This window comes from Hyperoodon ampullatus (assembly GCF_949752795.1).
Source record: "Hyperoodon ampullatus genome assembly, chromosome: X".
NCBI classification, from domain to species: domain Eukaryota; kingdom Metazoa; phylum Chordata; class Mammalia; order Artiodactyla; family Ziphiidae; genus Hyperoodon; species Hyperoodon ampullatus.
Window position 1 is genome coordinate 83,378,053 of NC_136913.1, and position 21,368 is coordinate 83,399,420.

Sequence of the window (21,368 nt, forward strand, 5' to 3'; positions counted from 1 at the left end):
TTTTCTCTGGGTATATGCCCAGCTGTGGGGTTGCTGGGTCATATGGTAGTTCTATTTTCAGGTTTTCAAGGAACCTCCATACTGTTCTCCACAGTGGCTGTATCAATTTACATTCCCACCAACAGTGCAAGATGGTTCTCTTTTCTCCACACCTTCTCCAGCATTTATTGTTTGTAGATTTTTTTTTTGATGATGGCCATTCTGACCAGTGTGAAGTGATACCTCGTAGTTTTGATTTGTATTTCTCTAATAATTAGTGATGTTGAGCATCTTTTCATGTGTTTGCTGGCCATCTGTATGTCTTCTTTGGAGAAATGTCTATTTAGGTCTTCCACAAATTTTTTGATTGGGCTGTTTGTTTTTTTGATATTGAGCTACGTGAGCTGCTTGTATATTTTGGAGATTAATCCTTTGTCCATTACTTTGTTTGCAAATATTTTCTCCCATTCTGAGGGTTGTCTTTTTTCTTGTTTATGGTTTCCTTTGCTGGGCAAAAGCTTTTAAGCTTCATTAGGTCCCATTTGTTTATTTTTGTTTTTATTTTCATTACTCTAGGAGGTGGGTCAAAAAAGATCTTGCTGCAATTTATGTCAAAGAGTGTTCTGCCTATGTTTTCCTCTAAGAGTTTGATGGTGTCTGGCCTTACATTTAGCTCTTTAATCCATTTTGAGTTTATTTTTGTGTATGGTGTTAGGGAGTGTTCTAATTTCATTCTTTTACATGTAGCTATCCAGTGTTCCCAACACCATTTATTGAAGAGGCTGTCTTTTTTCCATTGCATATTCTTGCCTCCTTTGTCATAGACTAGGTGGCCATAGGTGTGTGGGTTTATCTCTGGGCTTTCTATCCTGTTCCACTGGTCTATATTTCTGTTTTTGTGGCAGTACCATACAGTCTTGATTACTGTAGCTTTGTAGTATAATCTGAAGTCTGGAAGCCTGATTCCTCCAGCTCCGTTTTTCTTTCTCAAGATTGCTTTGGCTATTCAGAGGATTTCCTTCTTTTTGAAAGCTAAATAATATTCCATTATATGTATATACCACACTTTCTTTATTCATTCATCCTTTGATGGACATTTAGATTGTTTCCATATCTTGGCTATTGTGAATAATGCTGCAGTAAACATAGGCACACAGATAACTCTTCAAGAATTGAATTTCAATTCTTTTGGATATATACCCAGAAGTGGGATTGATGGATTGTATGGTAGTTCTATTTTAATTATTTGAGGAATCTCCATACTGTTTTTCCTACTGGCCCTAGTTGCTGTACCATTTTACATTCCTACAAATAGTGTACAAGGGTTCCAATTTCTCAATATTCTCACCAGCACTTATCTTTTTTTTTAAATAATAGCCATCTTAACAGGTGTGAGGTGATATCTCATTATGGTTTTGATTTGCATTTCCTTTGTGATTAGCAATGTTGAACATCTTTTCATAAGCCTGTTGGCCATTCCATATGTCTTCCTTGGAGAGATATCTATTTGAGTTTTAATCGAGTTATGGGATTATCCATTTTTTAAATTAAGTTATGGAATATTTAAGTTTTGTAAGTATTAGAAACATATATGAAATAAAAGCATCTTAGGACAAGTGGCATTTTCTAGTCATTATGAAAGCAGGAACTTTTTAATATAGGAAAGCTTCAATACTATATAGTTAAGTTTCATATATCATTGCGTCTCTTCAAATTCTATATTTATCTGAGCCTGTGGTTGTGATAGCTAAGGAATGCTTTTAAAGACAAGAAAGCCAAAGGTGATAATAGCCACTGGTCAATATCTACTGATCCTGGTGAAAATATTATTGTTTCTGAAAGCCTGTCTAGTTAAGGAGTTATTTTAAACTAGCTTTGCTCTAATGATTCTCAGAACAGCAGTGCCCACTCATGGAATTCTTACCATTCCTTGAACCCAAGATAAAACCAAATTGTATAATACAAGGAAAATATGCTAGGATTCAAAAAAACAAAACTGTGAACTCAAGATATTTAAGAGATCTAATCTTAATTTTAAACAGTCTGTTCATGTGAAAAGGGGAGAGGTTGAAATATACTTTTTAAAAAAAGCAAAAATATGAAGTCATACAAAATGAGCATTATATATGCCTGGGTTAGTCAGGAATCTGTTAGTTTGAAGGATAATCTTAATATGTCTTTCATACTATAGCATTTTCATTGTATATGTACTTTGTTAATTAGTCTCCCATAGTGGGATTTAAGGCATATTGAAAGATTAGGACAGTTTTCTTGACTAATCTGTTTGACTAGGACACATTTCTGAATGATACTAGAAGTAATTTCAGTAAAATTCAGATAAATTTTTATTGACAAAAGGACTGACTCTTGGACTGTTATTTCTTTATATAGAGTTGTGTTAAGCTGGGAGTGGCTTGAAAATTAGGATAAATTAAAATGCTGATTATTTTATAGGAGAGACACTGTAGTCTTAGATTCTTTGGGGGAACACTTGTGATGGTTTTAAAAGAATATCTTAAAAGGCATTTTTCTTCCAGTTGACCAATAACTCTCTTATCTTGTGTAAACATGGCAAACTACTTGGCACTCCCATATGATCGTGATTGTCAAGTGTAATTACCTAGCCTGATTGGACTCTCCATCACTTTAGATTGGTCATACTTGTAGAGCTTAGCACTGTTAGGAATTTACTTATTCAGGTAATTATTTTTTTCCTGTGAATTTTATAGTAAGTTCATTTAATTTTCATATATTTTGCACCAGTAAAACAAAGGGGGGGTGTCTTAATGGACCCACAATATTTTGATGCCTTCTAGAAAGTTTTCCAGATGCTCACATCTGTGAACACATAGCTTAGCAAAAAAATCTACTGTGGTCGTGGGTTACTTTTCCTCTCAAGAAGATCAGTAACTCATTTGTGATCTCCTTAACAAAGATCAGATAAATATTGATTGCCTCAAAATGACATTATATTTTTTAAAAGTAATAAAGAAACAGCATGATGATGGCCATGTGATTTAGTGATGAAATTTAGCAGCAAGAGTTTGGGGCCAAGAGCATATCATTCTACTTGACTGAAAAATGTTGGCTTTACTTTTCTCATATTTTTTCCCATTACCTGCAACCTTGTTTTTATATTAGAAGAGGTAAACTGCCAACACAGGAATATAGTGGTAGCTGTAGAATTTCTGTGTAGGAGGGGTTTAGGGATTTGACATAAATCTTCATTTTCTTAGCAGACAGGATGTTGTTTTTCACTTTGGTTTGGGGGATGGCTTGTTTGGAGGGAGGGCTGGTGGAAGTGATGGGGGTCTAAAGCCCCTCCTTGACACTGTCACTCCTCACGGTTTCAGGACATTTTAACTGTTTGGAACTCAAGGGTTACCTTCTGAATATAGCATAAATAAATCTTTCATTCAAAGAAAGCAAAGAGCACTGAAAAATGGTGAGGGAGACAAAGGGAACTTACTGAAAAGACCATGTCTTTGAGGTTTATTAATTATGGGTATGCAAATAGGTGCTAACTGTTGTCTAACTTGCCAATGTTTCATGTCTATTCTTCAAAACAGTCTCAGCAGGAGTTTTTATATGGCAACCTGTTTAGCAGTTAAAGTTACCTTAGATATCTTTAAAGCAATTTCACTGAATTAAAGACCTGCATATTTTAGGATAAATGCACATCTGCCTTTTTCCTCAACTAGTCCAAATTAGGGAGATTTTACTATATATTTAATTCTATTACTGCTGTAGGAACCTGGTTAAGGAGTAATTAATGCTGCACATTAGGTAAGAAGCAGCAATTGATTTTTGGTTCTATTTGGCTTATCTTTTCTGCTTAAGTGCTGATATTTAATTTGTAGGGAAGCCTCTAAACAGGTCTATATTTTTATGTTTATCCTCTTCCTTGAACTAATGAAATAAACCCGTTTATTGATTTGGGCATGAGCTTTATTAATGTAGTTAATATGCCTTACTAATGTGATTCTGTGTATTTGGATTAGCACTGTTATTATTTATGAATCAACATTTTTGTTTCAGTTCAAAAGAATGCAGAAGCTTTTGAAGAAAAGAAGACGCTGCCTACAAAGAAGAAAGTGAAAGAGTTGAGAATTTTGGATCCCAAAACAGCCCAGAATCTTTGTATGTGATTATTTTCTCAGTAGGGAGTGGTGGTGATGGTGGTGGTGAGGGGTTGTTGGATGTATTTAAAACAAAGTTATAACTTCTTTGAACAGGTATATTTAGCGCCTACTAGGAACAAAATTCTGTGTAAACATGATTTAGGCTGCCTTTTGGCATTCAGCCACAATAGAGACTACCATAATTTAGCCTTGGCTAGGCCAGGTGAAATTTATGAATAATAAAGCTTTGGAAAGTACTGATCATTTAACATTGTTAGAGGCCACAGTGAGAGGAAAGGCAGAGTTGAAAAGAGTGTTATATTTTTTTTCCTTCTGCCTAGGCCTGGGAGTGTTAGTTTTAGAGTATTCACTAGTCACATTGGGCAAATCCTTTTACTACTATTTGCTTTATATTTGAAGGAATTGTGATGTGAGCTAGTTGTTAACCACTGTACTTTAAAACTGGTTAGTGAACCTTAAAGCCTTTAACAAAGCAGTCAACCATTAAATACGCTTTTCCTAAAGTAGCTGGACAGTTAAACCCATCTTCATTTACACAGGTCCTAAGTTTTTCTTGACATAGTCTCCACTCTGTATTAAATTCAGCATTTGTGTGTGTGTGTGTGTCACCACAGTATGCTGTGTTTATATTCTGAGGATACTAAAACACTATGTATGAAAAATTTCAGCACATCAAGCATTTCTAAAAATGCAGAGAAATATCTTGGGAGTTTATTTTGTGAAGGAGTGTGCTATAGAGAATCAGATTAAAATAAACAACTCGTCAATCTCATTCTTGTGTCAGTAGGAATGTTGTTGTCAGAAAAGCAGTCTCCTAATAGCTGTTTTGCCTGTGTACGTTGCTTACCTGACAGTCCTTTTTTTTTTATAAAGTGGATGTTCAGTACTTTAAAAAAAAAAACATAGTATGATCTTAATTGCTAGTTGATATCTGTCAACATTATTTATTTGGATTATGGAGGTCTCATTTGGTGTTTATGTTTGCCTGGACAGGGGAGGATGCTTTTTCTTTAGGTACCAGTGAAGGCATATAGACCTCTCCATGAAAAAAAAAAATTCTTAGGAATATATTTATGTTCTGGTGATAAGAACACATGTATGTTCTTTAAAAAGTATGTTCAGTGGAGGTTAAAGTGGAATGTATTGTTGAACAATGCTTTCTGAGTCAGTGTGAGCTTTTCTAGGTATAATTTGTTGAATTATTCCCATGTGGCATAATATATATCCATTTAAGAAAAAGTTGACAAGGGAAATCGTTGATTCAGCATAAAAGCAACTAATAGCATACCTCATGAATGTCATCAGGGATACAGAGAACATCGAGGATTCAGACACTTTAATTTTTTGTTATGTGGGAGAACTGCAAAGTAGATTGATATGGTTTTCTTAGTATCGGGTTACTTTATTGTCATTCTCGAGAAGTGCTGTATTGGATGCATCTGACAATCTCCACAGTAAATTCTATGTTGAATTAAAAGGCTTACTTGAGATAAAATTTCTAACTTTTCATGGGTTATTTTGTATTAGCTTCATCTAAAATGCATAAGCATGTAGTCATCAGTGCTGTTAGTAGTTTTATCTTGTATATAAATACGCATGAACTGTAAACATTAGACCCTGAGCTAATAGGCCATTTTGCCTAGATGAGTAGTATAGTCCATCAAATGGAAGCTACTTTTGTTTATTCATAATTCTGTAGAGTAATATTAGTGACAGGAATTTCATATTTTGAGTCTATGAAGTGGGAATCAGGTATTTATTAGGACTTTAAAATTGTGATGCTGCTCTCTTTTTAATAAAATCAATTTTTATTTTAGCTATCTTCCTAGGATCGTATCGTATGCCATATGAAGATATAAAAAACATCATTCTGGAGGTTAATGAAGACATGTTGAGTGAGGCCTTAATTCAGGTAACTTGCATATTTTGCTTTTGAATTTCATTTTCACAGATATTTCTAGATTGCTGTCCTTTCAATGGAGTTGTGTGAAAATGTTCTTCTATGTTTGGATAATAGAATTAGGAATATCTAGCTGTGTGGACAGTAAGAGGACTCAGACAATCTAGGTTCTAGGTATGTGTCTGCCATTTATTAGATATGTGTCCTTTTAAATTTGTCTGTGCACATGTAGACGCATCATCCTCTGTACATAAAATTGCATCTATTTCATCATTACAATGACACTTTTAAGTAGATATTGTTATTACCATTGTATGGACGTAAAAGTGTACAGGCCAAGAGGTTAAAATAGCTTCCTCAGGATCAATGGGTGAATGGTAAAGTTATCCCTTGTTAAGCACTTAACGTGCTGGGGATTGTGCTCTTTATATATTTTATCTCATTGAATCTTGCAACAGTCCTATGAGATAAGTACTATTATCCTCATTTACACATCAGGAAACTGAGGCTTAGAGAGATTGCCCGCTGTCACCTAGCTGGTAAGTGGCAGAGTAGTAGAGCTGAGACTCAGAACAAAGCCTATCAAGACTCTAAAGCCATTGCTCTTTTTATTCTATTATTCTGCCTCCTATGGGCAAACTATGTCAGTTTGCTAAAGCCCTATCTTCTCATCTGACATTACTAGGTCACTGTGAGGATTACACCAAATAAACTGCTTGGTAGAATAAAGCACTCTATTAGATCTAATTCTTAGAATTCTTCATATGTTTGACCCTGTCTGGTTTAATTTTTGGAAGGAAGAACTGCAAGATATTTCATGGATGGGCATAGTCATTGCAGGTTTTTTGTTGTTTGTTTTTGAGCCACGTGGCTTGCTTTGATTTTAAGAAGATTGAGTAGTTTATGCTGTAACAATTTTGTTATACCTCCCTTAGACTGTCTCTAAATCTCAGAGCACCAGTGTCTGCCATTTGAGCAGGCTGTGTCTATATAGAAGTTTCTCCATTGCGTAGTGTAGGCTTGCATTACAGTTTACCCTGTAAGACTAAGGGTTAATGAGTTTATGTAGGCTCTTTATTATCATGACACAACTTTATTAACCTCAACAAAAATTACACTGTGCTAAGAAATTCCCTTGTGGAAATGTTTTTTGGAAAATGTGTTTTCTTTGTCCAGCTAGCCAGGTCCAGAGTTCTCTGAGTTGAAATGGAGAGCTGATCACATTTGTCCTGCCCGGCTTAGTCCCATGATTCTTTGCACAATAGTCAGAATGAGCAAGTTAAGAAGCCTAAATGTGACTTAGTTCTCCCTCTTTTTATCCAGTTGGACAGTTTCATTTTAAAGTACAAAAAGGCAAACAAACATCTGACTCCTATTCAGTAGTTGAAGCTTTCTAGTGTTTTCTGTATAATCAAATTTTAGTAAAAGAGAACCATATTTTGAAGAATTAATCAACGTAGGCATTTATTTTGCCCATTAAGACTGTAGCTTTTCCTTCACGTGCCTTAGTAAATAAAAAAGAATGTAAATATGCAGAATGCTACTGTGATATTTATTTACCAGTAACATTAAAAACATTTATTATTTTTAAGTCATGTTTTCAGCTCTTTATGGAATGTAAGAAACAGAAGGAGTCTCACTTATGAATGGCCCTCTAATATGCAACAAGCTTTAAAAATGTATGTATAGAAATGTATTACGTGGGATTTTTTTTTTTTCTGTTTCACTTGATTTTGTAGCATAAACGATACATATTTGTTTCTCTCTTTAAATTGCCTGGTCCAGTTGGGAGGAAGGAATTGCTTTCAATTTGGAGAAGGCAGTCAATTATGTCTAAATTATTGAATTCAGCTGGTTTAATCATATCCACTATGCAGTCAAAAGGACTGCTTGTGAAATCACATTATTATGCTAAATCTCAGAAGGTGAGTGAAGGAGAACCACAAAGTGTAGATCCTGCCAGGTTCCTTCTGCGAGTGTTATACCCATTGCTTCCATGCATTTCCTGTTTGCTGGGGATGGGTTAACCTTTTTCTGTCTCATCTCTTCCTCTTTTCTAGACATCCATTCCCTTTTCTAAGCCTGTATCTTTCTCTTTTTCACATCTCTGTGTGTTTTATCACTTGCATCCATTGCCCCAACAATTTTGTGCTTTCCTTTTGTTTAAAACAGGCCACTGAAGACTTTCTTCCAAGCTGGCTTGCCTTCCTCCTCGATGCCAGATACTCTAAACTTTCTTCTCATTCCTTACCCTGCTCAATCAAAACTCATTTTCTTACTTCTGCTTGTAGGAGAAAACAATTTAACATGTAATTTAATAGTATGCATGATTGGAATTGTGCTGCTTGGGTATGAGGCACAGATTGTGAATAACTCATCTGAGTTATGAAAGTTAATATTGCGTTTATGCAGACAAATCCAATGTCTGAGTATCTTCTAGTAAGGAGGAAGGTCCTGGGTAGAAACAGTCATTTGATTTTCAAGTACCCAAAGGAGACTGCTTCCCTCAGGCCAGAGAAAAGACTAGGTCACCACTGCCTTTCTCCCTCCCATCCTAGAAAGGGTTTGCTTCAGTGATGCGAAAGTAACATCAATTTGCCATTCAAAGGAGCTGTTTACCATTTATGACTAATTACCATGTAGCACATTGATAATGCATAGCATTAAATATGTATCATCAGATTAACTTTGTTGTAAGTTCTACTTGATTACAGTGCTAAACTCCATCCATGCATAATCATAGTTTGTTGCTCATGTGGCATGGTTGTCTCCTTATAACAACAAAAACAACACAAAACAATTAAGGACACATTGCTTCCCAGAGACTTGAATTAACACCAGTATTATCTCTCCTAGTATGGGTCAATAAGCTCTTTCCTGCCAGACAACTGATAGATTTTAGTTATTTGGCAGGATAAATCCTTTACTAACAAAACAAAACAAAACAAAAACAAACCCCCAAATGTTAATTTAATCAGCAAAAGAGAGCCCCAAATTTAAGGTTATTAATAAAAATATTAATGTCTCCTTTATTTCAAAATATCTAAATTGAAGCTAGAAACCAAGTTCACTATATGGAGGAAGTTGAAAAGTCCTAAAATACTTACAAGAACACATAGAAACACTTAAAAAGTACACCATATCCTGAGATTGTTGAGGAGCTTCTAATATATGCAACTATGAGTTCCAAATAATGTGTACTAAATTTAGGTGATTCTTCGAGTTATTATTTCAGCTCTGAAAATCTGCTTTAGTGTAATTTAATTTGATCTATTGAGAGAAAACTCTAAGACCAGTGTTTTTAGGGCATCAGTGGTAAAAATGAAATATTTGTAGGCACATTTACATATAGAACATTGAACAAAAAAAAAAAATTAGCAGTTTTAAAAAAGTGATTCAAGTGTTGAAGGGAAAATAACAGTATATTCTATTTTAGAACATCAGTGCATGCAAATGATTCTTAAATGCTGAGGAAATTCATGTTGGTAGGGAGATTACGGTCATATTCACAAAGCCTAAGCAGAAAAAAGATGATTAACATAGAAGGCAGTATAAAATTGCTGCAGAATAATTACAAAGATATGTATAAAGCAGGGTTTTTTAACCAGGAGTCCAAAGGCCCCTGGGAGACCAATGGAGAGAATTCAGGGGCTCCTGAACTTAGATGTGAAAAATACTGCCTCTTTATTTTCTTTACCTGCTAACTAATATTTAGTATTTCATCTGATGAACAATATAGGCAACAGACCAAAGTAGTATTAACAGTACCTCTAACTTTGTCACTAATAGAAATAATAAATGTTTTCCTATCATATTAAATTTGTGGCAGATATCTTGAAATATTGTTTACAGTCATTACTACTTCAAAATTACACTAGTTATTAAAGCTGCCACTAGATATTATTTTTTAATGCTTTAATCAAGCAGCACATCTATTATTATATCACAATTTATTTTCTTAAATATCTTGATAACTATTTCAATGTAATTTGTTTCTTTTGCATTTTTATGTATTTTACTTTATTCTGAGAAGGGATCCGTAAGCTGGTGTTACAGAGTTCATGGCAAAAACAAAGAGGATAGAAACTAGTACAGAAAAGTTTGCCAATCAAGATGGCAGACTAAGAAGTACCACATTAGAAGGGTGAGAGGATCAGCTGCATTCTGACCACATTGCCCCTCCCCAGACTGGCACAGCACTGCACCAAGAGGGCCCCCTGGGCCTATAGTTTCTCCACTGGAAAAAGAGAGCCCTAGGTGGACGTCTAGCTCCCCCAGCATTGTAGGACGCTTCCCAGAAGGACCATTTGGGCCACACTGCATAGAGATAACTGGGGGAATCTGTGGGGCTCAACCACTGGAGATCAGATAGAGGTGGAGGAGTTGAGGTGGGGCTTACAGCAACAACACTTAGATCTTGGCAGACTATATTTCTGCTTGTAGCAGTGCCCAAGCAGAGATCCCAGCCAGTGGCTCTGCCCATCTTTGGAGCCAAACTGGTGGCCCCATCTGGCTAGAGAGTTTGGTGGACAGTTCTGCCTGATTTGGGTGCCTGGTCAATGGGCTGTGCTAGCCATGGAGCTTGTTGTGCTGTCCTGCCTGGGCTGGAAAGCAGATTTGCAGCCCTGTGTAACTGCTGAGCATAGCCTCTAGTCTTACCTGTCCAAGTAGCCTAGCCTAAGAACCCAGGCCACTGTGGAGCCCATGCTATAGCCCTGCTTGGTCAGAGAGCCAAGCAAGCAGCCTTGCCCAACTGTTAAGCATACTCTTTGGCTCCACATAACCAGGAAGCTTGAACAGTGACCATGGATAGTCTCAGAGCCTAATCTACAGTAACACTAAGCCGCGGAGTCTAGACTATAACCCCACCCAACAGCAGAGTACAATCTATGACCCTGCCCGATTGTTGAACATCTAGCCTTGTCCAGGCCTGCAGCCTCACCCAAGCAGGGAACCCAGACAGTTACCCTGCCCAATTGTGGAGCATAGCCTGTTGCCTCACCTGATAAGGGACCATAGACAGTGACCGTGCCCGACCACAGAGCACAGTCCCTAGCCCCACCCAACTGCAGGATACAGTTGGAAGTCCCTCACCACCAGAGAGCCTGGTCAGAGCATAGCCAGTAGCCTACCAGGTCGTGAGGCCCAGCCTGCAGCCCTGTGCAACATTAGGGCACAGCCTGAAGCCCTACTTGATGACAGAGCACAGCCTGCAGCTCCAACTGAACATAGTCCAGCCAGCAGTGCCATTCACTCAAGGAACACAGCCTGAGACCTCAGCTGACCAGGAGCAATTGCAAAGCCCATTCATAGCCCTGCCCACTTGCCAACCAGTAGCACCACCCTACCAGGGAACACAGCCTGTCACCTCGCCTGACCAGAGGTGATTACAGAACCCAGTTAGTGGCCCCACCTGACCACAGAGCACAGTCAGTAGCCCCACTCAATCTGATCATCCACGCAGTAGCCCTGCTTGAATGTGGAGCTCAGCCAGCGGTTCCAGCCAACAGTGGAGCTCAACCAGTGGCACCACCTCTGACCTCAGATACTGAGCAATAGCGTCATCCAACTAGGGACTCCAATAGCAAGCCCCAATTACCAAAAAATGCTACCAGCTGACTCATCTAGTACCCCAGGTTGGGCTGATGAGTGAAGGTCTTACCCTGTGATAGCAAACAGATACTAATGCAAGGAGTCAAGAATCACAAAGAATCAGGTAAAAATGACACCACCAAAGGAAACTAATAGGACTCCAATAACTGACCCTAAAGAAATGGAGATCTATGAACTTTCTGAAAAATAATTAAGAATAATCCTCTTAAAGAAGTTCAGTGAACTATAGGAGTACACAGAAAGACAACTAAACAAAATTGGGAAAACAATGCATAAACAAAATGAGAAGTTGAACAAAGGAAAAGTGACCATCAAAAAAACACACAAACAAACAGAAATCCTAGAGCTGAGTAATACAATGACTGAACTGAAAAATTCAATAGAGAGATTCAATATCACACTTGATCAAGCAGAAGAGAGACAAGTGACCTGGAAGGTAGGCCATTTGAAATTATCCAGTCATAGGAGGAAAAAGGAAAAAGAATGAAAAAGAATGAAGAAAGCCTACAGGACTATCAGTGAATTTCTCAAAAGAAATATTACAGGCCAGGAAAATGTGGAATGATATATTCAAAATATTGAAAGAAAAAAAAAAAAAAAGAAAAAACACCTGTCAACCAAGACCACTCTACCCAGAAAAGCTCTCCTTTAGAAATGAAGAAAAGATAAATATTTTCTCAAACAAACACAGCTGAAGGAGTTCATCATCACTAGAAATACTAAATGGTGTTTTTTATGCTAACATGAAAAGATGCTAATTTAAACTGTAAAAACATATGAATGTGTAAAACTCACTGGTGATGGTAAATATGTAGCCAAAGTCAGATTCTCTAATATTATAATGGTGTTGCATTATTCACTTACAACTCGTTTAAAAGTTAAAAAAACAAATGTATTAAAAATAATCATAACTTCAATAATCTGTTATTAGGTACACATTATAAAAAGTGTAAATTGTAACCTAAAATAATTTAAACTGTGAGGGGCGGCAAGAAGTAAAAATTATAAAGTTTAGTATGCTATTGAAATTAAGTTGTTATCAGTTTAAATTAGGATGTTATAAATATATTTTATGTAAGCCTCATGGTAACCACCAAGGAAAAGCCTATAGTAGATACACAAAAGATTATGATAAAGGAGTCAAAACATACTGCCACAAAAAGTACTCAAATCACAAAGGATGAGAACATTAGAAGAAGCAAGGAACAAAACATTCAGAAAACAATTAACAAAAGGCAAAAGCAAGTTCCTACCTATCAAAAATTACTTTAAAAGATACAAGTATTAAAATCTCCAATCAGAAGACATAGAATAGCCTGAATGTATAAAAACAAGATTAAGACATATGCTGTCTATAAGAGACTCACTTTAGCTTTAAGTACACACATAGCTTGAGATTGAAGGGATGGAAAAAGACACTTCAAGCAAATAGTAACCAAAAGAAAGCAAGGGTTGTGATACTTATAACAGACAAAATAGACATTAAGCAAAAAAATGGTCAAAACAGACAAAGACAGTCATTATGTAATGACAGAGTGGTCAGTTCATCAAGAAGATATAACAATTGTAAATATTTAGGCATCCAACATTGGAACATCTAAATATATAAAGTAAATACTAATAGAACTAAAACAAGGGCTAAAAGGAGAAATAAACAACAATAAAGTAATAGATGGGGACTTTAGTACCCCACTTTAAACAATGGATACACCATCCATACAGAGAATCAATAAGTAAACAGTGGATTTGAACAACACTACGACTTAATGAACCTAACAGACATATACAGAACATTTCATCCAACAGCAGCAGACTACATATTCTTTTCAAGTACACATGGAACATTCTCCAAGATAGATCATATGATAGTTAATAGATAGCAAATTTAAGAAGATTGAAATTGTATCACATATATTTTCTGACCACAGTGACATAGAACTAGAAATCAATAACAGGAGGAAAGGTGGAAAATGCATAGAAACATGAAAATTAAACATAACACTCCTGAACAACTAATGGATCAAAGAAGGAAAAAAGAAGAAATAAAGAAATACCTTGAGACAAATCAAAATGGAAACACAACATACCAGAACTTATTGGATGAGGAAAAATAAGCAATTCTAACTGGCAAGTTTATAGGGATAAACACATCAAGAAGAAAGAAAGATCTCAAACAACCTAACTTTACTCCTCAAGGAAATAGAAAAATAAGCAAAAACTAATCCCAAAGTTAGTAGAAGGGAGGAAATAATAAAGACTAGAGCAGAAATAAATGAGAGTACAAGACAATAGAAAAGATAATGAAACTAAGAGGTAATTTTTTGAAAAGGTAAATTTGACAAACCATTAGCTAGACTAAGAAAACAAGAGAGAAGACTCAGATAAATACAATCATAATGAAAGAGGAGACATTGCAACCTATGTTAAAGAAATACAACAGATCATAAGAGACTACCATAAACAGATACCAACTAACTGAAGAAATGAATAAATTCCTAGTGACATACAACTTACCAAGAATGAATCATGAAGAAGTAGAAAATATGAACACATCAGTAATGACTAAGGAGATTGAAACAGTATTTAAAAACCTCTCAAAGAGAAGTCTGGGATCAGGCTGTTTCACTGGTGAATTCTACCAAACCTTTAAAAAAGAATTAACATCGATCCTTTTGAAACACTTCCAAAAAATTGAAGAGGAAGGAACACTCACAAGCTCATTTTTTGAGGTCAGCGTTACCCTGATACTAAAGCCAGATAAGGACACTACAAGAAAAATTGGGCAAAGGACTTGAGTAGACATTTTCCAAAGAAGATATTCCAATGGCCAACCTGTACATGAAAAGGTGCTCAGTATCACTAATCATCAGGGAAATGCAAATCAAAACTACAATGAGATATCACCTTGCACCTGTTAGAATGGCTGTTATCAAAAAGACAGATAATGCTGGTGAGGATATGAAAAAAAGGGAACTCTTGTGCACTGTTGGAGGGAATGTAAGTTGGTACAGCCACTATGGAAAAAGGTACAGAGATTCCTTTAAAAATTAAAATAGAACTACTGTATGATCCAGAAATCTCACTTCTGTGTATATATTTGAAGGAAATAAAATCACCATATCAGAGAGAGATCCAAATGTCCATGTTCATTGCAGCATTTTTTTTTTTACAATAACCAAAGCATGCAAACAACCTAGGTGTCCATTGATGGATATGTGGATAAAGTTGTGATGTTATGTATGTATGTATACATACACACACACACACACACACACAGGAATATTATTCAGATTTTAAAAAGAAGGAAATCTGTGATATGTGACAACATGGATGGACTTTGAGGACATTATGCTAAGTGAAATATGTCAGGCAAAGACAAATACTGTGGGGTATCATTTATATGTGGAATTAAGACAAACCAGACTCATAGGAACAGAGTAGGTTGTTGTTTGTTTGCCAAGGGTGGAGGGAAGGGGAGAATGGATGAAAATGGCTCACGGGTACAAAATCCCAGCTATAAAATGAATAAATTCTGGGGATGTAATGTACACCATGGTGACTATAGTTAACAGTACTGTACTGTATATTTGAAAGTTGCTAAGAGAGTAAGTCTTAAAAGTCCTTGCCAGAATAAAGAAAAATTATGACTATGTGTTGTGATGGGTGGGTTTTTTTTTTTTAACATCTTTATTGGAGTATAATTGCTTTACAATGGTGTGTTGCTTTCTGCTTTATAACAAAGTGAATCAGCTATACACATATATATATCCCCATATCTCTTCCCTATTGTGTCTCCCTCCCTCCCACCCTCCCTATCCCACCCCTCTAGGTGGTCACAGAGCACCAAGCTGATCTCCCTGTGCTATGCAGCTGCTTCCCACTAGCTATCGATTTTACTATATATGTCCATGCCACTCTCTCACTTTGTCCCAGCTTACCCTTCCCCCTCCCCATGTCCTCAAGTCCATTCTCTAGTAGGTCTGCGTCTTTATTCCCTTCCTGCCCCTAGGTTCTTCATAACCTTTTTTTTTTTTTTTTTTAGATTCCATATATATGTGTTAGCATACTGTATTTGTTTTTCTCTTTCTGACTTACTTCACTCTGTATGACAGACTGTAGGTCCATCCACCTCACTACAAATAACCCAATTTCATTTCTTTTTATGGCTGAGTAATATTCCATTGTATATGTGATGGGTGTTTAAAGGAACCTTATTCTGATAATCATTTTGCAGTATATGCATATATCAAATAATCACATTTTACATCTTAAACTTTCACAATGTTATATATCTTAATAAAACTGGAAAAAACATTTTAAAAAGAAAAAGTCTCCCAGTTACATGACTTAGAAGTTTCCCTTAAAAATACTGCAAGATAGTAAAACGATCAGTGGTTACCAGGCATTAGTGGGGAGGGAGGGATGAATACGCAGAGCACAGAGGATTTTTAGGACAGTGAAACTAACTATTCTGTGTGGTAATATAATTGTGGATTCATGTCATACATTTGTTAAAATCCCATAGAATGTACAAAAGGAAGAGTGAACCCTAATGTAAACTGCGGACTTTAGGCAATATTGATGTGTCAGTGTAGGTTCATCAGTTGTTACAAATGTAGCATTTTAGTGGGGAGGCTGTTTATAGTTGGTGAGGCTATACGTGTGTAAGGGCAGGAAATACATGGGAATTCTCTGTATTTTGCTGCTCAGTTTTGCTGTAAAACTAAAACTGCTCTAAAAAATAAAATCTAATAAAAAAAGAAAGAAACTAGTACAGAGGCTCACAGAAGGGGAGCTCTAGGTTTGGGTGGCCTGTGGTTACGGTGTTTTTTTGGGAGAAGTGTAACTTAAATTGGACTTTGCAACATTATTAGGGCTCAGTTAGAGAGGGCTAGGAAAAGGGAATAGTGGGTAAAGGCTTGAGCATCTAAAGGAAAATATTTATATTCTGCTATGCCTCAGAAGTCATGTAGGGTGGCAATGAGAAAGAGCATGTAAAAGATTTTTTGGGGTCATACTCTTGAGGCATAGAGATCACAAATTAGTGACCCACAATATGTTTTCTTTGGCCTTTGTAGTGCTTAAATGGTAGAATTTGAGTGTTACATACTGTCCCATTTGCTACAGGCCCTACCACCCCCTACTACATTTTACCCACTCTGATTTATTCCTAGTCCCTATAAGCATCAGGCTTTTTGACCCCTGGTAGATAATTTGAATGCCAAGCTATTGGATTTGGACATGTTTACATGTGTGTTTAGGAAGATTTCTGTAGCTGCAGTATGCCAAATGGCTTTGTGAAAAGAGATTACAGATAGAGAGGTAATTGTAATTTCAAGTATAAGGTATAGGGGAATTCCCTGGCAGTCCAGTGGTTAGGACTCCATGCTTTCACTGCTGAGGGCCTGGGTGCAATCCCTGGTCAGGGAACTAAGATCCCGCAAAGCCATGTGGCATGGCTGAAAAAAAACAAAAACAAAAACAGAAAAACAAGTATAAGGTACAATGAAGCCCTGAAATACATTGTGGGTAGAGAAAAAAGAGGAAAGGTGGATAAATAAGAAGTTACAAAGAAAAGATTCATCGAAAAGTCTTGGTGATAGAAAGAATGGTTGTACTACTAATAAAATGAGGCAAATCATGTGGGAGAGAAAATACTTCCAGGGTAGAGGAGAAAATTTTTATGGATACACTGCATTAGAATATGTGTTGGAAGTCAGAATAGAGATGATGACTGAAATTAAGGATTTGGGGAATCATTTGCAAAGAAATGATTGTTCTAGTTTAAAGACCAGAGACATTCTTGAGGTTGCTAGTGAAAAAAGTGACCATTGGAACGTTAAGGTCCACATTTCTGGAGACCACACAGGTTGAGGGGATGGATGTTGTTAGAGAAATAAGAACAAAGGGAGCCAGCATATCAGAGGGAGTGCCAGGTTCTTTGGTGCATCACAAAAGCTAGCACAGGAGAGAGTTTTGAGGAGTGATGAATAAGAGAATGATATCAGGGGAAAGGATACCTCTCTTGATATCCTGAAATGAAGTGTCATACTTAAAGTAGTTATTTTCTTGCAGTTCTTTCTTCAAACAATCCACACTATTTACTAGACACCTGTATTCCTTAAGCAAATGTTCTATTTATTGCCTTTTGGTCTCTGCTGCCCTTATTTTTAAGGGACAGATGCATTCCTGTTGGGCATGCAACTGTCCGGTATAATATTTTCTGCTCCCCTTCCACCTGCTTTGTTTTCTCTGAATTTTCCTTCCTTTCCTCCCTCCCTCCCTCCCTTTTTCCTACTCTGTCTCACTTCCCCCCTTCTTTCTTTCCTTCTTCCACCCTCCTTTCCTTTCTTCTTTTCTTTCATTTAAATAAATTCTTTTTTGTGTAAAGGGTCCTAATCATTCTAAATAATTATCCCTTGGTGAAATATAGCTCTAGGGTATCTCCTACTTACCTGGAAACTACAGAAATACCTGCATAGATGTCTTTCTGTGATACCTGTGTTACTGAGCTCAGGTTTAGCTGCCGCCGCTCATAAGCCAATAATTCGAGAGGCAAGTGTTGGTAGAAAGGAAGGGTGCTTTGATCAGAAAAGCTGGCAGTCTGGGGAGAAGGTGGACTTGTATCCAGAGACCAACTCTGAAGATTCTGCTAAGCCATGACAGTTTTTAAAGGGAGAAATGGCAGTGGGGGAGAATCTCAGTGAATCATCGAGGCAGGAGGTTGGGTTCTGCATCATTCTCCATTGCATGCAGACTGGCTGACTCTCTTCAGATGTTATTTTACCTGTGTGATCTGCCTGCAGGATTGCTACGGGAGATGTAAGGCGTAGAGAGCTAGCCATTTTTATCTGCTTAATTCTACATTCTTACTCCTCTTTAGGAAAGGAATCAACAGGTTAGACAAGGCATGCTGTGCATTCAGGAGAGCGTATGTCAGGAGTTAGTTTCAATAGTTTAGTGATCTCATTCCTATAATTGGGTTCTTTTAAGGTTAGAGAGGAACAGAAATGGACAAACAGGAAAGGGACAAAAGAGCTGCATTCACATGCACGGGAATATTCCAGCTGGCTTTTTCTTCCCCAGATAGTTTCCATTTATGCTGGCTCTGTTACTTTTCTGAAACCCATTCAAGTGTCCAACTCTGAACCCAGTGTGTAGGGGTCTACAGGTAACCACATGATTATGTTTTCAAATGTTATTTTATGTCTCAAAACAGATTTTATGATTTATAGAACTTATTGCTGGGTCCTGACAAAATGATGGGAGTGGAGCAAAGGTCATATAATCCATTCCCCTGATTCCAGGCAATGCTCCTCCTAAGCCATCAAAGATAGATGGGTATCTATCGATTCTGCGGGGGAAAAAGATTCTTCAACTTCCCTCAATTAACCAGTTCTAGAGTATAATTATTCTTATAGTCAGGAAATTCATGCATGTGTAATAGTAGAGCTCGTTTTTGTCTCCTCAATCCATCTTTGTAATCATTGATCTATTTACGTGGTTATCGACCATCTGTATTTTATGCAGGCTTGTGATTCTGCCTGTGTACATGCACTTTACAAGGGTTGATGACTTTAGAAGACTACAAGTATATCAATTAAGGCTATAATGGCATTAGTATTGTAGAATTTGAAAACATTTTTGTCTGAGATAACAACTTGTATTCACCATGTTCATTTTCATAGTTCTTTAGGGAAAATGAAACATTAGCAATGATGGCAACAATCACAAAACATTTCTTTCCCATTTCTCATCATGGAGGAATAAATAGTTACTTTATGTCATGCTACTGTAACCTTAAAATACTTGTATCTGTGAGCTGCTGTTCTTTTTCATCTTTTGCTTCTAACTGGTTAGTTGAGTAATTTTTTTTTTCTTTACCCTTCCTTCACTGAAACTTTCTTTGGCCCTTGTTTGCTACTTTCAGTCTGTTGGTAAAATCACACCTATTCCAAGCAAATGTGATGACTATTTATTTTCACCCCCTCTATGTCTATTGTTGATTAATACCAGTATTTCAATTGTCACCATTACTGGTTGTGCTGTTTTCCACAATTGATACCAGACTGTTTCACAAAGAAAGAAGAGGTAGCTTTAAACAATTCATTAATTTTTCTTATACTAGTCAGACTGTAAACCATACATTAAACAGGCAAAAAAAAAATTAGTCTATTTATACTTTGAACAAAGCATAGGTCTTATTAATAGTTGAGTAAGATGTGGCCTCAGAGATCATATTTTATGCAGCCTTGTAGACTTTAAGCCATGGTAGAACTTCATTAAAATACTGGCCCTTTCATACTACAGATCCACTGAGTCTATTGATGTGAGATGATGTTTGGGGTTGACTAGGAATTCCCTTGCAATTGTAGAACTTGGAAAGTGCCCTTATTTTCCTTAGACTTCCAGAACCCTGAATTAGGAAATGAGAAGCAAGGTTAGACCCAACCCCCGCTACTCTAACTTGTAGCTATAAGGCTACCTCTGGACAAAAAGCTGAAGTCTCTCAGCCCAAAATAATTGGAGGGCAGAGTGTCCAGTTGCCAATGCCCTCAATTAAACTAACAGAGATGGAGAACAATTACACTGTTTTTTCCTACTATCTTCCTACTCGTTTTTTACTATATATTTCTTTGAATCCAAAGATTGTTGGTTGGCCAGTCATATATTTAATGAAGTATAACACCTTTGTAATTGATTATATCTATAAAACCTACTTCCTCTTTTGTGCATTCAGTAGGTAATCAAAACATTATTTTCTGTATACAGGGAATAAATATTTACTTACCATATTGTTTTTTTCAATGCTCTATTATAATTCTAGATCTCCTGTGTAAAGAAGAATGGTACCTAGTCTTCAAGTCTAGGAAAGTCATATGATAGTTACAGTATAATTTAACATAATAGAGTGTAGTTAACATGCTATGGCATACTTTAATACAGTGTAATATAGATATAACATAATGGGTATTTTAATCTCTTTACCAAATATTTTTGAGAGGCAGTCAGGAAGGAATACACAAGAGAGAGACTGAATGCTCTTTATTTCTTAAGCTCAGTGGTAGGCACATAGAGTCATTATATTATGTATATATTTTTGTATGTCTTAAATATTACACAATAAATACATTTTAGATTATTTGACAAGTGCTGAAAGCGTATGCTTAAGGCAGGACTTAATTCTTTTTTGTGGAGTGCTGTCCTATAAATTGTAGGATGTTGAGCAGTACCCTTAACCTCTGCCTACTAGTTGCAGCCCACCAGTTGTGACAACCAAAAATGCCTCAGACATTGACCCATGTCCCCGAGTGGGCAAAATTGTCCCAGGTTAGACTGTCTGAAGAATTATTTTTATTTCTGAAATACAGGTAGTAAAGTTTCAGAATATAATAAGCTTCCAATCATTTGCTTTTATTTTCTATGTTCATTGGAAACCCTCATGACAGAGGTTTTGGACATTTGATTATTATAGGCAAAACCAAAACTTGATTCCATGTGTTTAAAAAAATCTCTTTCCCAGGAATGTAAAGTGTTCATGTTAAGTTCAAATTCTGATAGAATACATTCTCATTAAATTGCAAATATCAAGCATTGTTTAAAATATAGGCCTAATTATTTTTCAGTGGTGAATACAGACAATTCTATGTGTGATTTGATTTTTTTTTCCTTTATAATGTACTAGATGGGTTTTTTGGTTGTTGTTGTTTTACATTAACAACTCAATAGTGTTG

At 36.5% G+C, this 21,368-nt stretch overlaps 1 protein-coding gene across 1 annotated transcript in view; it reads left to right on the plus strand.

Annotated features, from left to right (window-relative positions):
* Window positions 1-21,368, plus strand: part of DIAPH2 (diaphanous related formin 2) — a gene marked incomplete at its 5' end in the record, with an annotated part of 895,530 nt that overhangs the window by 394,007 nt on the left and 480,155 nt on the right. The window contains 2 exons of the mRNA XM_079728322.1: window positions 4,018-4,119; window positions 5,939-6,033. Of these exons, the coding sequence (XP_079584448.1) occupies window positions 4,018-4,119; window positions 5,939-6,033 (197 nt within the window). The remainder of the gene's footprint in view (window positions 1-4,017; window positions 4,120-5,938; window positions 6,034-21,368) is intronic.